General features: G+C 39.8%; 1 protein-coding gene across 3 annotated transcripts in view; it reads right to left on the bottom strand.

Annotated features, from left to right (window-relative positions):
* The window catches only part of MED14 (mediator complex subunit 14), a 48,828-nt gene that overhangs the window by 15,590 nt on the left and 16,764 nt on the right, over positions 1–16,474 (bottom strand). For all 3 annotated transcript variants that reach the window (XM_066621748.1, XM_066621749.1, XM_066621750.1), the window contains 11 exons: positions 15,495–15,645; positions 11,809–11,920; positions 10,797–10,922; positions 9,810–9,888; positions 7,687–7,846; positions 6,476–6,670; positions 3,426–3,560; positions 2,406–2,482; positions 466–626; positions 234–380; positions 35–126 (listed from right to left, as the gene is read on the bottom strand). In XM_066621748.1, the coding sequence (XP_066477845.1) occupies positions 35–126; positions 234–380; positions 466–626; positions 2,406–2,482; positions 3,426–3,560; positions 6,476–6,670; positions 7,687–7,846; positions 9,810–9,888; positions 10,797–10,922; positions 11,809–11,920; positions 15,495–15,645 (1,435 nt within the window). The remainder of the gene's footprint in view (positions 1–34; positions 127–233; positions 381–465; positions 627–2,405; positions 2,483–3,425; positions 3,561–6,475; positions 6,671–7,686; positions 7,847–9,809; positions 9,889–10,796; positions 10,923–11,808; positions 11,921–15,494; positions 15,646–16,474) is intronic.

Here is a 16,474-nt window from a genome sequence, read left to right as displayed (position 1 = left end):
AGAGGGTGCTAAAAGAAGAAAAAAGATTACTTACAGAACTTCCCTTGGTAGTTCCATAACAAAGAATTAGCTTCCGGTAATTATAGATCCGGACCTCCGAGAAAACATTTAGATGGCTGGGTATTTCTTCAGGAGATAGAAGTGGAGGTAGGAGAGAAGAGATGCAAAAAAGTATAAATTGCTTCAGTAAAGCTTTCACATCAAAACATGAGCAAAGCAAAATGTCTTCATACCTGGTAAGGTTCGGGCAAATTCCAACACACATTCATATAATCGAGCAATACTGTTCCAGTCATTAAGGAACATCTCAACTACTTTTCGGCCACCAACTGGTTCTGACAACTGGCTTTCATATGTCAAGTAAACATGACGAGTTGGTCCTACAAAGTTAGAGGGCGGTCAAGTAATTCAGACATTTGGAAAGTGAAAGCAGAATGTGGAAAATAAGGGAATTGCAACTCTTACCTTGCTCCCTGGAAGAAGTGCTGTTAAGCGGGCAATTTGCAAATACCAGTTCAGCCACCCATGTGCGGTTATTTCTACCTTGCAATCGGAAAGTGCAATCAAGAAGGGAACGGTCCAGTGCCTTCTGGGTTTCCTCACTTGTACCCTTACATGGAGGAATTCTGTTCAAAAGAGAGGAGAGACAAGGAACTTGATGTAGTCTCTATCCACACAATTCAACTTATCATGCTTAATATTTTCAGGATAACATTTAACTTTTTCAATTAAAAGAAGTGTTATGTCAGGGAAATTTTGAATTGCTCCTCGGAACTTTAAAATACAAGCAGTACACAAAATGCATTTTGAACAATGCAGTTATGATCCTGTACACAGGACTGAGAATAGCATGCAAAACATGATCAGAGTTATAGATTTTAATATAAACATACTGAGTCTCAAGAGTGTATAAACACACAGAAGTGGCAGAATTCCTTCCTAGTGGGCAGGGTCTAAGAGAGGGGGGTCAGAAAGGGGAGGGGACCCAGGAGCCAAAGGAGTGGGCCCAGAAATTCCTGGGATCTGACATTTTCCAATCTCACCAAGACTCACTGCCCATGTGGGTTACTGGGGGCATTATCATGGACACATGGCAGCGACTACTGCCAGGAGCCATACACACCAGGCCCAGGAATGCATACATTCCTTAACAGTGTCACATATGGGAGGAAAGTGAACTGCTACAGCAGCTCTTTCACTAGTGGATCTGCTAATCACGAAGGAGTGTGTAGGAGCTCAGCAACACAGCTGCAGGATTGCAGCTGCTACAGAAGACATTTTTGGTGTACACACGGTACTTTCCATTCCAATGTGAGCCTAAATACAATGATCCGAATCTCCTGAAATGAATTTCTATATTTGAAAGATTTTTGAGAGATTTGGAAATGTGTTTGGTTTTCCGTATTACTGTATCTAGCTGCCAAATCTCGGCAAGCAGGTAGACCTGAGCTCTGCAGTTGGAAGACTGGTAGACCTGGGGTGCAAAGACTGTTACTACTTTCCCTCTGCCTGTTTTACCCCCATTCTGCCCACCCCCATTGTCACCCCCCACTCTGTTTCACCCCCTCCAACTTTGGGAAGGGGCCCAAAAGAAACTTTGTACCCCTGATAAAATTCCTCTCAGAGGCCCTGCTAGTGGGTCTATAATTATCTAATAGCCAACTAAACAAATTTATATTCTAGGAAATTCATTAAAAATTGACTTCAGATAATGCTCTTTGGCTCCAAGGCATAATGATGGCTTAAGAATGTACCTGCACTAGAGTTGGCCAGCAGATGCAGTATGTAAAGGAGGTTTTGGTCAAAATATTTTTTGCTTGTGGCAAAATGGACTGTTTCCACACAGGTAATGTGTGAAAATGTTTTCTGGAACCTTTTGATTAGCCTACCAAAGGAAACACACAGATCATAGAGAAGCCAAATCAGAACTATCTGGTTAAAAACCAATTAGAAGCTTTCAGGGAGATAAAGAGATGGGTCAACAAAGAGATATACAGAGGCGTTACTATTTCCCTGGTTGGGGCAGCAACTTTAATCTTTGTTTAGCGGGGTGAGAATGTATGACAGAACAAAGAGGAAAATCCTCCTAACTGAGATTTCATCTTGTCTGGACTTTTCCTCATCAGACATAATGGGAGCATATAACCCATGTTGTCAGTCTAATGGTCCCTACCTACTCAACTTCAGTTATGCATATTTTGCAGATCCCTGCCAAGGTTTCTGCTTCCTTCAAAGATGAAGACAGTATCTTCAGCTAAAATACAAAAATATTTTGACCGAACACCTTGTTTACATTGAGAAAGTGTTCTGGTTTTAATTCTATGACATGCTGCGTAGCAAATAGTTCTTCCCTTTCCGCTTATACAATATTTTAGTTATTAAAAAGCATAGCAAAATCTCTTTACTTTAATAAACGAATAGCATGACTGAAGCCATCTCCTTCCACCTGGACTCCTTGATGGGGAATCTCCATACTGGATAACTAAAATAAACACACACAGAGTCTGTCACTTTAATTTTACATTTTCATAGCAAGAGAAAGATACAAGTTAAATAGCACCACTGTTGCTGGCCCACATACACAACAACGTGACGTTCTGACACAATAGCAAACACTATAGGACAGTTAAATCCAGTTAGGAGGTAGCAATTCCATTTCTTCAGAAGAGCAAAAAGAAGGGATATCCCCTTCGGGACAGAATTCATTTTTGCTCATAAAAACTGTTACAGTATATATGAAAATTGGGTGAGTATGCTTATTTTATGGACTATCCAAAAAGGGGTAATGCACATTCACAACACCCCATGCAGTGGGAGTTTACATTTTATTTTTAAGCTTCATTCCTCATTCAAAGAAAATAAATCAGTTCTGTAATCCTAAACATCTATTGCATATTTAATACAAGCCATACAACACAGTGATGATTCAGAAGGCACCTGAAGCAGTACCATACTAAGAAGTCAGAATGGTCACAAGAGATTCAAAGAACAGGGGCAGATGGGTTGCTCTGTATGTGGCAATTCCCTGCATCTTCCTGGGGCACTGAAATAAAGATTTGCCTAGATATGTCTAGTTACTGCAGGAAACTCTACATTTCATATCTACTTGACAAACCCTTGCCTCTCTAGAAGCTAAGAAACTGCACTACAACTTACTTCCAACTTCAGAGAGGCCTCATTCCTTCACCTGCTGCACCTGCTCATAGAACTGCATATATGCATTTGCAAAGACTGACAACAAGACCACTGATTAACAATTAAGCACTAGTATTTATAGTTGACAATATCTATTACAAATTGGGAAAACCTTTTACCATGCTGGGCTCTTTTCCATTACAAAGTCCCAATTTAGGAGAGAAATGCTGCTTATCATTAAAGACCCCACTCTCCAGTGGGAGGATGGCATCATCCCATTTGTTACTTACCTCCATACGAAGTCCTATAAATGGCATATTTGTATCACACATTGCTACAATGTGAGCTAGAACTTTATTGAAGGCACACATTTCTCCAGATCGTTTTGGCTTCTTGGGTTCTATAGGGCATGGGTCACCAGACAACTAGAAGATAGTATAATAGCCTCTTTTAGCGAGATGCAATCTCCAGCAGTTTACATAGATGAATCTTTATTCTATGTTTTAAACTATAGGAATGTGGAATACGACATGAAATTTACCCACTATTTATCAAGGAACATATCTGGTTACTTGGTAAAATTTGTAACTGTTACTTCTGCCTTACAAATACTAATTTACAAATACTAAACTCTGACATGTATTTCATAGGCCAGAAAAATCCTAGGTATCCAAATGTCTGGTGGCCAAAATGTTAGTGCTAGCTCATGAGTAACCTAAAATTTCATAACTTTAAATCATAAGACAATGAGTTCTGGCATTTTATTCGTATATTAACATGTGGATGTCTTAGTAACCCATTTTCTGACTGGTAAAGCTTTTTGTCACTTAATCACATGACAACCATTTCCAGAAGAGTAGCTACACTAGTCTATTGCAGCAAACATAAAGAAGTGTCTTATGGCACCCTGAAGACTAATACATTTACTTTAGCATGTTTGTAGACTGGAGTCTACCACCAGATGAATCAACTAAAATTTTCAGTAGGTAGAGTAGCCTAATTATGTGACACATACAAAGTATTTATGATTGTAAAGTATGTAAACAATGAAAATAAAAGGATTAATATGAAAATGCAATTTTTATTGCTTGATATATCAAGCAATTTGCAGCAGTTTGCATCTAAATAGAATAATATTTTGGTTAAAAAAGGCATTTTTAAATATATAGATGAAGTCTGTATGTGTCCCAGCAGATACCATCACATATCTTAGGTGTGTGAGAAATGGGGGAATGCCTTTTTTAAGTGGCACTTCTTATCAGTGTATATATAATAGTATATTTACTTTTTAAGTGTTTTATATATTGCCCAATCATTCAAGGGATCTTTAGTCTATCAAAAGATAGACTTTTACAGCATTTGGGCCTCTTCAGCCTAGAAAAGAGACACTTGAGGGGGGACATGATTGAGACATACAAAATTATGCAGGGGATGGACAGAGTGGATAAGGAGATGCTCTTTACACTCTCACGTAACACCCGAACCAGGGGACATCCACTAAAATTGAGTGTTGGGAGAGTTAGAACAGACAAAAGAAAATATTTCTTTACTCAGCGTGTGGCTGGTCTGTGGAACTCTTTGCCACAGGAGGTGGTGATGGCGACTGGCCTGGACGCCTTTAAAAGGGGATTGGACAAGTTTCTGGTGGAAAAATCCATTACGGGGTACAATCCATGATGTGTATGCGCAACCTCCTGATTTTAGAAATGCATTATGTCAGAATGTCAGATGCAAGGGAGGGCACCAGGATGCAGGTCTCTTGTTATCTGGTGTGCTCCCAGGGGCATTTGGTGGGCCGCTGTGAGATACAGGAAGCTGGACTAGATGGGCCTATGGCCTGATCCAGTGGGGCTGTTCTTATGTAAAAGGTTTAAAATGGATTAATCTAGGGCCATATGACCACTGAAAACAATTTGACCCACTGAGCAGTCATACACGGTCAAATAATTGTCAACTCTTTTTAATGTATTAACTATGAGAACACAAAGTAATCTAATACACAGCTGATCTGATATTACATAAAGTTAATGAATTAGTTGCTTCATAATAAGTAAGCTTTTTAAAAAGTGTAATTAATTATTCTAACTGAACAATGTTAAGATTTCAATAAATGTGATCGGTTTTGTAACAGTTGTGCTATGTAGACAACAAGCCAATTCTTCAAGCATCATCACATCATGACTTCATAGAATATGAGACATTTGATGATGATCAATAACTAGGAGGCCAATTGACAATATCTGACCTGTCAACTGACCAGGATACCAAAGCTAGAAAATCTGCTCTGTTATATGATCCTATTTATTACCCCATTGCAACTTGTATAAGACACTGCAAAAATTTATGAATACAAAATAGTACAGGTGCAGCCTATTTATCCACGGATTTTTTATCTTCAGATTTGTCTCAACACGAATGGGGTGGAGGAACCGAAAGTCACACACACCTTTGCCTCCTTTGCCCTGCGCTGGCATCTTAATCCATTTCCAGGCAGCCCAAAACACTTTAAAAAGGCTCTGCCTCACCCAGGCAGGGAAACAGCCCTGGAGCCCCGGAAGAGGTTCCCCTTGCAAACGAACAGTAACACTCCTGGAGCCCCTGAGCCAGCAAAGAGGCTGAAGAGGGGAAGGAGGGGGCCAAAAATCTCTGTAGCCAGAACATGTGCAGCAAGGTGGAGCTCTCTCTCTCTCTCACTCACTCACACAGGGGCAGGTGTGGTAGCAACAGAGGGGATTGCTTTAAAAAAACCCAGAGAGTGTTTGCCAAATCCCCCCCCCCCATGAGATGGTGCAGGCAATCACAAGCAAGCCTTCCCACCAAGCAAAGCAGGAGATATAGCCTACAATCCTCTCCACACTTTCCTGGGAGTAAGCCCCATTGACTACAATGGGGCTCACTTCTGAGTAGAAACGCATGGGGTTGGACTCTTAAAAGATCAGCATCCCATGTGAAACAAGCCAGGCAGCTGGCAACGGGGAAGGCTGATTACAGAGGGGAGGGGATTGATAACAGCTGCCTTAGTTTCCTTCCTTCAGGAAGTGTCAGGCTGCAGTGTAGTTGCGTAACTCTATGGAATTTAGCACAACACGTTTTTTGTTAATCGCGCCGAGTCATGGAACGGAACTAACGCGGATAAATAGGCTCCACCTGTATGTCCTGATTTCAGAAAACTGTCTAAAAACAGAGAAGAGACATTATCTTCCATCGGCCAGAGAGCTCAAGTGTCATGTTTAAATCAAGACCAGTTAATCTTATCCAGGTATATCTCACAGTTCACCTACAACAAAGAGATGCCATGTACAATCTACACCAAATTCAATACCTGTTGTCAAACACGTACCTTGCGCTTCGTGCCGACTTTTGCTTGTTTCCCACTTTTTGTATCTAAAACCAGTTCCTCAATATTTGGTTTAAACTGCTGCAACAAAACTGCAGTAGCAGGGTTATCATCTCCTTCAGCATAGGTCACAGAGAGAAAGTAATACTTGTATTCCAGTTGTGTGGGATTGCTGGGAACGTCGAACATTTCTACTACCTACATAGTTAAAATCATTACTTTGACATAGCTAGAAAATATTTAGAGGTTAAATCACCCCTCCCATCACATTAGTTTGCTCTAAACAAGTTTTTAACAGCCGACATGGAAGTATTATTATGACTGCAGGCTTCATAACAAATGTACATGTTCAAACCAAAACCATTTGTATTTTTTCATCAACCTGGCAGAGTTCAACCTACAGTTTGGCAGACATGTTTATCTATTCTCGACATTTTTGTAGTACTTCTTCCAAATTACAGTACACAAATCACACATTGAAACTTAACATCCTGGTTATTTTAAATTAAGGATTTAAAAGACAATGGACAACTCATTTTGCATGACAAACAGGACTCATAAGACTTGAGTTTTTCAAACAAAAGCGATCCCTCCCCCTTCCAATGCTACCCAACAAGGTGCTTTTGAAAATTCAGGGAGTTCTAAAAGGCTACTGAAATATGGCTGAGAGGGGACTCCTGTTCCAAAACAAAATCCAAAATCCTATTCTACTCTCTTCTGTCTACTTGCTTGTATTCTAGGTAATGGAGTAGGAATTTTAGACTGGTCTCACTTCCTATTCCCTCAGATTAACTGCCAACCTACAGGCCAGATCGGGTCCCAAGCAACTTGGTTTCGCATGGCTCAAATTTTAATCAGGGTTTGCCCTCAGTTTTACTCATAAGAAAAGTATTTTCAAGTCAAGAAAGGTTCCACACATTCACGTCTTCTTCCTTTTATTTTATATGACGTGTATATGTAATATGTAAATTCCAGAGAACAGAGTGACCCCTGAGAATCCAGAGTTGGCAATACCCTGCCATAGATTAACTGCTATAAAATTAGGCAGTATGCTGGTTGGGAATAAAAGATAATGTGATCATGAGCAACATCCCAGTAGTTTAAAGCAGTAAAGTTTAAGATCAAAGAAGTAACTGCACCTAGCCTATCTTAAAACTACCTGTTTTACTTCATTCATTCCAAAAACAGAGGTTCATTTGCAGACATTCACTTACAATATAGTACTGTGGAAGTCGGGTGAGCTTGATAAAAAGTTTGTGAGTAGAGAGATTTCCCACAGGATGAGTAGCATAATTAGCTAGCTGTAGTGTTTCGCTGCTGACAGTAGGCAAATGTTTTATTGATTGTTTGCAACGCTGCTGTCCAAGCCAAAACCTTAATTAAAAAAATAGAAAAACCAGGAAACACAAAACCATTAGTATTCATGTACTGGAACATTTCTGCTTGCCTTCCACAGATGTTAAAGCTTTTAGAATTTACTAGAATGCATCATGTTTTTGACCTCCTTGCAATCTATAGTATCCAAAGTGAGTGAATCCTGACTAAGCAAAACTGAAACCAATGAGGCAAGCTGAGGTCAGTGAGACTTAAGGTAGTCATGACCAATGGGACTTAGGGCCCAATCCTAACCAGCATCAGGTATCACAAACATGCTATAAAACACGTTTGCAGCACCCAGAATGTAAGGAGTGTAGGCACCGAGCCTCAGCACTGGAAAGAGGACTCTGAGAAGCTGCAGGTGGTAAGTGGCACTGCTGTGCAGTGGTGTGGCTTTTCAGGGTGGGGGAAGATAGGGAGGGTAGAAGTGAGCAGGAGAAGGGAAGCTTTGTAGGGGGATGGAGATGGCAGGCTCTGCCACCATTTTCTAACCTACTTCTCGACCCTGGCATCCCAATACAGACCTCCTCACATCTGTGCCCACCCAAAAGCAGCACAGATTCGAGACACATTGGTGCCATGGCTGTGTTACCCAAGAGACTCCCGGCGCTAGCCTAGCACCCACAGGATCCAAAGGTAGCTATTTCAGTGGCGCTGGAGCCCTAGGCACCACCAGGGATAGGTCTAGGCTGCCCATCAGGATTCATTTTCTTTGGGTATAACCCATACAGAACAGAATTTTAATTCCAAACAAAAAATTTAATAGGGCCATTTCACAAATTTGGCTTTTCAAATGCACACCTAAGATGTTTCACATGTATACATGCACCAACATGACAAATGTGTTCGTGCATATCACACAGGTACACTTGTCAGGGAGTCAGAATTATCCGCAGCTTCTCAATAAGTGTACAGCGGGTAGCAAACAAAGGCTTGCTACTACAGAGCATACTAAATTGCCCATATTATTCCCATAAATATAGAAAGAAGTTTCCACACAAACATGTTGCCAGTTCTGTCCAATTTTACTTCTATATATAGTCTTTGCATTTTGGAAAACTTAAGTTACATGAATATAATTCTTATATATTTTGGACTTATTTACATGGTTCCTAAAATGCTTGAGGCATAAATAGATCTCTGCCAAGAACTGTGTGCAGTTGAAAAGAACTTGGTAAAAAAGGAAAGACTCCAACAAATGGGAAGTCTTTATCTTTGATGCCTTATACTAAGCTTAATCACATGTAGGAGGCATATGGTATCTAAACTATTTACGAACAGTGCACACAAATTAGAAATAGAATGAACACATCATAAGCAACACTACCAAGTAAAAGTTTTCACCACAAACACACTGTGTAAATGGAACAGGAAAAAAGAAAAGGTTCTTGGAAGAAAATGTGTAACCATCTCAAACAAAATTTGCTAATAAATTTATGGCAACAAAGACTCATATGGCCAACAAAACCGCTTTCAACAAATGAAAGCAGTGAAATACAATGCCATTACAAAGTTCTATTTACTTTCAGAATGAGGTTGCAACAGTATTTTAAATGCACATACTACCACAAAAATGGAAAATCCTTAAAAAAAACAATTTTTAACCACCTTGGAATCCAGGTGAAAAAATCCAGTTCTTGCTGATTAATGTTATTTTCAAGGGCTGGAATGATCAACTGACAGCTAATTACTTTCGTCTGCCTCTTCATCTAAGAAGAGTATTCCCCAAACATGTATACAAGCTTCTAAGCTTGGGGGAGGAGGGGAATTAGTGAAGAAAAAGGAGTAAGAAGAAGGGGGTGAGAGGAACAGGTTTGCCAAATACAGTTGCATTTAAAGAGAAAATAACTTTAAAAAAGGAAACTAGAGTTACTGGAAATGAAAGTAATTTATAAATACTAGAGAAGACACAGCAGATAGTATAATGGGTACTAAAATCACAACCACACAGCCTACTCACTTCAGTTGCTGGAGCCAAGTAATGATACGCTTCATGTCATCATTAACAGACTTCTCTATATCATCCAGTGTCTGTTGGTCTACAGAGATATTTTTAAGTGGTAATTAATCAAGTAACACTTTCATTTAATTTGGAAAATTAGATCTAGACTTTAAGGAACACACACACTAACTTAACTATATAATTTAAGTTCAAATATTTAAAAGGTTATCACATTATCTCTTTAAGAAGAATCAGCAATGCTGGAACAAAAAAGTTACTGAAACTTGTTGGGTTCCCCATTACAAACTGATGTGGCACAAGCCACGAATGTAACATAGACAGATTTCAGGCTCTGTTAAATCATAATTTACAGCACTCTGTATGAACAAAATGCAAACTCCATTTAACCAGTAAAGTATTACCTACATGCTTTAGGATGCATTTTAAAATAAACTTTATATGTGTAAAATGAAATAAAGAGAAACTGGGGCACTGGATTAGAACAACGGTGTCTACAGTCCCTTATTTCATTTCTAAAAGCAGCCCTATCCAGGTACTTCAAGATACGTCCTAGCAAAGCATTCTATGAAATATGGTATAGAAAATTTCATTTATATTTCAGCATTCTTCTCTTAGCTAATAAGAAACCAGGATGAATGGATGACACAAGCATTCCAGCTATAAACAATTCCAGTTCCTACTTTCTATAAATTCAGTGTTTGTTTTGGCTTAGCTATCACCACTGCCAGTAACAAGCAGGTCCACAGATAACACTGCTCTATACTTTAAGCGCACTATGTGGCCATTCCTTGAATACACTATGAATCTACATTCCTGCGCCTCCTCACCATTCGATATACTTCATTTCTGTATATAGGATTCTATTTTCATTCTATTTCCAAGGTCAGAGATAAACAGCTAATTCGGCAATCCCTACTAAGGATTTTTAATAAAATTTAGAAAGAAACACATCACTCAAAATACAGCTAGGTCTTATTTACTTACCAATTCCATAAAGCATTAGTTGAAACATTCCAGAATGAAGATCTACAAAAACATGTAGACATTCAGATCGACCACATGGCTCCAGAATAGGTATAACAAGTGTTGGGAGAGCTGTTTCTATAAAAGCTAAAATTAAAAAATTAGTGAGCTGAGGCTCAAAGTTCACTCTTGCATAATCAAATAAAAATTTCCCAGTACCAAAACTGTATAGCCCCACCATGAATATAAATACAGTACTTTGTAAAGAAAGTTTTACACTTAATTATGTTATAGCCAGGCACTAATAAAATTATTTATTAAATATATTATTAATAATACAGGTATAACCTAATTATCCACAGATTTTTCTCCCATGGTTTTATCAACACAATGAGAAAGACCCTTTCAATTAAAGGAAAAAAGGCTCCTTTAAACTCCTTTTAAAAACAGCCTTGCTTAGCAGGCAGGCAATCAATCATTCTCCCTCCAGGCACTTAGAACAGCTTCACCCCTCCCTTCCCCCTGGAGCAGAGGAGAGCATGCGAAGTGATTATCACCTAGGCTGTTGCTTCCCTGGGAGAGAAGCCTTTCTAAGTGCCTGGAGAGAGATTGATTGATTGATTGATTGATTGATTGATCGATTGATTGATTGATCGATCGATTGATCGATTGATTGATTGATTGATTGATTGATTGTCTGCTTGCACAATCTTCTGCATTACAATGGTAAGGAGGCTATTTTTAAATCACTGAGCAAAGAGACATTAGTTTTTTAAAAATGGATTTCATTTAACGCAATGAAATTTTCAGCATCTGTTCTGAGAATGGAACCCTCGTAGATGCCAAGACTCAACCTGTACTATAATACAGTAAATATAATACAATATAATTTGTATAATATTAATAAAATTGTTAATGAAATATGATCAATTCAATTAAAAATAATGAATCATTATGAAATTATTGCTATTTGTGCCCTTTCAATTAAGTATAGTTTCAAAACGGAAGTATATAAAGTTCAGATACCACATACAATTATCATTAACATTGTGACCCTTAAGAATGGCTTTTAGTTCCTGGAGTTTCTGATGAGCTCTTGCATGGACGCTGTCTATCAGGAGCTTCTCTACAGACAAGTGGTCTATCTAAGAAGAAAAGTGTTAAAGCAGTTACTTAAAATACATAACTATCAACAAAACTAAATTTAAACATCAGCTCACAATTGTAAATTATTTTGAGCTGAAATGTCTAGAGCAGATCCAACAAATATTAATACTGGTTTTGTTTCATCTAAATGCAGTAGTATGTCAGTCTCAGTTACAACTCAACTGCCTTCCTAAAATCTGAACTTATATAGTGTCTTTTCTTAAATCTATAATACTGCATTCCATACAGTGAGATCACAAAACGGTCATATAACCACAATATGGTTTGGGAAGCAACTTTCTTTCCGCAACAAGAGCTTTCACCTACATTTCAGTTTCACCTATATTTCACCTGCAGTTCAGTTCCTAGGCTCACAGTTCTCCCTGGAGAGCCAGATGGCAGTGGTGGTTAGGGGTATGCTCACGCAGGCCCAGCTGGTGCACCAGCTGTGACTGTATTAGTCGACCTAACCATGGTGGTCCATGCCCTAGTGACTTCAAGATTGATTACTGTGACACCCTCTATCTGGGCTAACCTTGAAGATGGTTTGAAGCTGCAGTTAGAGCAGAATGCGGCAGCCACGATGGTTACTGGAGCTAGGCGGTTTGATTCTGTCAGACTGCTGCTTTGGCAACTGCACTGGTTGCCCATTCGTTTCTGGACCCAATTCAAGGTGCTGGTATTGACCTTTAAAGCCCTTAATGGTTTGGGGACCAGGTTATTTGAGAGACCGCCTTCTTCCATATATTCCAGCCTGCCTTCTTAGGTCATCTGAGGGGGCTTTCCTCCAAGTGCTGCCTTTCTCCCAAGTTAGGGGGATGGCAGCAGAGGGGTGAGCCTTCTTGGTAGCAGCACCACAATTATGGAATTTCCTGCTGGGGGAATTAAGACCTAACCCATCCCTCATGGTTTTGGAAAGGGCTCAAAATGTTTTTCTTCCGTCTGGTTGATGGGTTGTCTGCTTGCTGTGCCACTGTAGCAGCACCTTGGTTGTTAGTAGTTTGCTCTCCTCCAAATGGTTATTTATTTTTTGTGATTTTATTTGTTGTTTTTATATGTTGCATATTTTAACTGGAAATTGTAAGCCATCTTGGGCATCTGCTTCAGCAGAGGAAAGGTGGGCAAAAAATCTTTTAAGTAAATTTCTAACAAGGCATGAATTTTTATAGTTGCCAGGCCCAATCCGATACTTCACAATTTCCACCACTGCCAAGATGAAAATGAGAAGTTCTTCAATGTTGGTAAAGAAGTGAAGATTAGTAACTATAACAGGTTTAATGGGGATTTGTTATGCATATACCTTAGGGAAACCAGGTTCTTGATGCTATGGAGCAACAACATACCCAAGGACAGTGGTATTACTAGAGGGGAGTGGGTCATACTGGATGACATGCATGGGGGGGTGACACCACTACTGGCCAAAACTGTAAAATCTTGGTATTTTCAAATACAGGTGTACGCCACTTAACGACGGGGATACGTTCTCCAATTCCTGTTATGTGATTAGGCCATTAGGTGAACATTCAGTCCAATCTATTGCCTTTGTTGTGCAAATAGAAAGTACATACATTTAGGCTGTGTGTATGGTATTCTAATTTAAAGGTGCAATCTTAATGATGCGGGGGTGGGGCAATGATGTATCATCATGACCTCCACCCACTGCATCAGGGGTGGTCCATCAGAGGAGTGACGCACTGGTCTCTGGCAATGGTTGACGCAAATTCTTGTGATGCCACTGCCCAAGGAATTAGATGAAGACTAATAATACAGCTACCACCACCCCTTTAGAGATTAACTTCCTCAACTGTTAACCTGAGCAAAAGAAGTTTCTTTAAATAACAAAGAGGATAGTGTACGCTTAGGCTTGTCATCATTGCCCTAACCCAAATACTTTCTTAGCACTCCACTCTTGTCTCAACTTAGTCTTGTCAATTGTTTTGTAACTCCCTGACCCCTTTTAGTGGCTATGACCAATGGGCTGGGACCTCCATATGTGTAGCCTGAGGATTACATCATTGCTGGGCAGCAAGATTCTGTGAGTTCTGACCAGCCACTCACCTGGCTGTAATCTCACTAATTGGGGTAATGGAGGCAAAGGAGGAGGCTCAAAAATGGACAAGAGAAGACAAGGAGAGAGAGGAGGATGAAATAGGAGTGGAAGAAATGGGAAAAGGAGAAAACAAAAGGAGATGATCCCAAGGTGGAATTGAATGACAAAGAAAAGAGAAGTACAGCTGGGAAAAGTGGTACAAAGAACTGGAAGGCACTGAGAAGAAGTGAGAGCTCCCTAGGAGAGCAGAGAACGAGGAAGAAGGGGAAGGGTGAACAAGCCTGGAGGGGGAGATCAAGGCTACAGGAAAGCAATCAGGAAGCTCCCAGCCACTCTTAGACTTCCACTATGACTTTTCTCCACCCTTCCCTGAGCCAGCCCCAACCTAGACTCCTCCCTTCCAGGGAGTGTGGGTGCCCCAAGAGAAGCTTCCTTAGCAGCTGGGGCTCTCGGGCAGATGAAGAGGATTGGTCTAAGTCCAAGAGAAGGGGAAAGCAACAGGTAGGTTTCGCTACAGGATGCTGACAACAGTCCTCTAACCCCATCCCTTATTTGAGTACAACCCCTGCAATAAAGGTCTTGTATTAGCATCATATCTGTGCCTACAGTCCTCTTTGTGCCACTTCCTCTTCTCATTTTGTCACTTCCCTCTCCTTCGGATATAGGGCTTCTATCACGGGGTGGGGCCAAAGGGAGTGATGTGACCACAGTGTCCTTTTTGAGATTGTTCTGCCAAGGCCTTGCTCATACAAATTTTCAGGAACTGAATGCAGTAATATCTGGTCATCCCTCAAAATTAAGACAAAACTAATTGCAAAGTTATACTTCACTTAGAATCACATTATATTCAATTTACTTATGCTTCACATTACCGAAGAGCCAAAAATACTGTCCAACTACTCATGAAACAACCAGTTTTTAAATTCTTAACAATCTGCAAGATGCTTCTCAAGAACATGTGGAATAACTCCACCTCCCATTCCAAAATTTTTATATAGATACAAAAGCGGGATGCGGGAAGAGTGCGGGGCTCAATGCAGCCCCGAGGTAAGGGAATAAATGTTCCCATACCTTGAGGAGGTCTCTGTGACTAATTCCCCACCACAGGATAAGTGCACGCCCCACTGGCCCGGCTGCACCGGTATTGGGAAATTAGGCATAGGATTGGGTCCTTAGTTTGCTAACCCTATTACCTTCAAAAGAGTACAGAGTCAGAAGATATCTGTATGTGGGGTGGGAGAGAGGAAACATTCCAAGAGATTAGAACTGCTAAATTTTGCAATAATGGGCAGACAATGAAGTTCCATCAATTCACTGTACTTGTGGAAGAAATAACTGTTGAATTTCCATAACATATAATTGAGCTCCCTTGACACATATTCAACAAGCTACTAAGCTTAAACAGTAATTTAAATAGAAGTAGAGACAGGAAAGAGAAGCCAAGCACTCTACTGCATAAGAGATATCAACTTTAAAAACATTCATTAAAATTATATGCCAACTGTGCCAAGAACAATATTTACCTTCATAGCCCTTTCAATTAATTTGGAATCACAGGCCGGAAGGGGAGGTTCATGAGAAATTTGCAATGGTTTTGACACATCATTCTCATCAATCTTAATGGTGACCTTATGAAGAGATGCAGTTCCTGTTTTTCTCCCAACAACCTGCTGGCTTAATATAGAAATGGTGGGTTAACTAAATTGTTAATACTCCTGAAGATTCTTTGCATAAAAACATGTCAATAATATTATCATTAGTGAAATTTTTAAAAAGCAGAAAATCCATGTCTGTTCCACCATGAATTCTCATCTCTGGTTCCTGTATCAAGGCTTTAGAGAATCACTCTCATGTGTCTCTCACAGGCATAGAACAGCCTCCTATAAATGTCTGCAATCCAATAAAATTTGTTATTTTGGTTTCTTCAGAACCCATACATATTCTAAGAAACCCATACGAATTACAAAGCCTAATAGAGGAGGCCATTACTAATCCACCTGCTGTGACACAGTGGTTGAAAAGCACTGCTCTAGAGGCACCCAAAATACCGTCAAGTACTTCAACCAGAACAGCTTGGGCAGTAACATTAGTCTGAATAAATAGCAAGACTATCAGCCTTGCAAATGTTTTAAAGGACAGAAATGAGGAACCAAATGCCTACATTTCACATAACACTAAGCCAGTGACTTTCAACCATTGTGCCATGGCACATTGGCCTGCCACAAATGGTCTACAGATGTGTCACAGGAGTTTGGAATAGTCATTTATTAGTAGGGCCATTGGGGGACGCGAGCCCCCTACTGGCAGTGTGGTGTGCCTTGTCAATTGTAAAAAAAAACTGGTGTGCCTTTACAATTTTAGCACTTTGTCAGTGTGCCATGAGATGAAAAAGATTGAAAATTGCTGCACTAAGCTAAGATGAATTATTTTTAAGGAATACTAAAAGATTTGAATACCCCACTAATTCTAAAACCACAGCAGATCCCAAGCACTATTGAAAAGC

The sequence above is a fragment of the Tiliqua scincoides genome, chromosome 3, assembly GCF_035046505.1.
Source record: "Tiliqua scincoides isolate rTilSci1 chromosome 3, rTilSci1.hap2, whole genome shotgun sequence".
Classification (NCBI taxonomy): domain Eukaryota; kingdom Metazoa; phylum Chordata; class Lepidosauria; order Squamata; family Scincidae; genus Tiliqua; species Tiliqua scincoides.
This window is presented reverse-complemented; position numbering and strand designations above follow the sequence as displayed.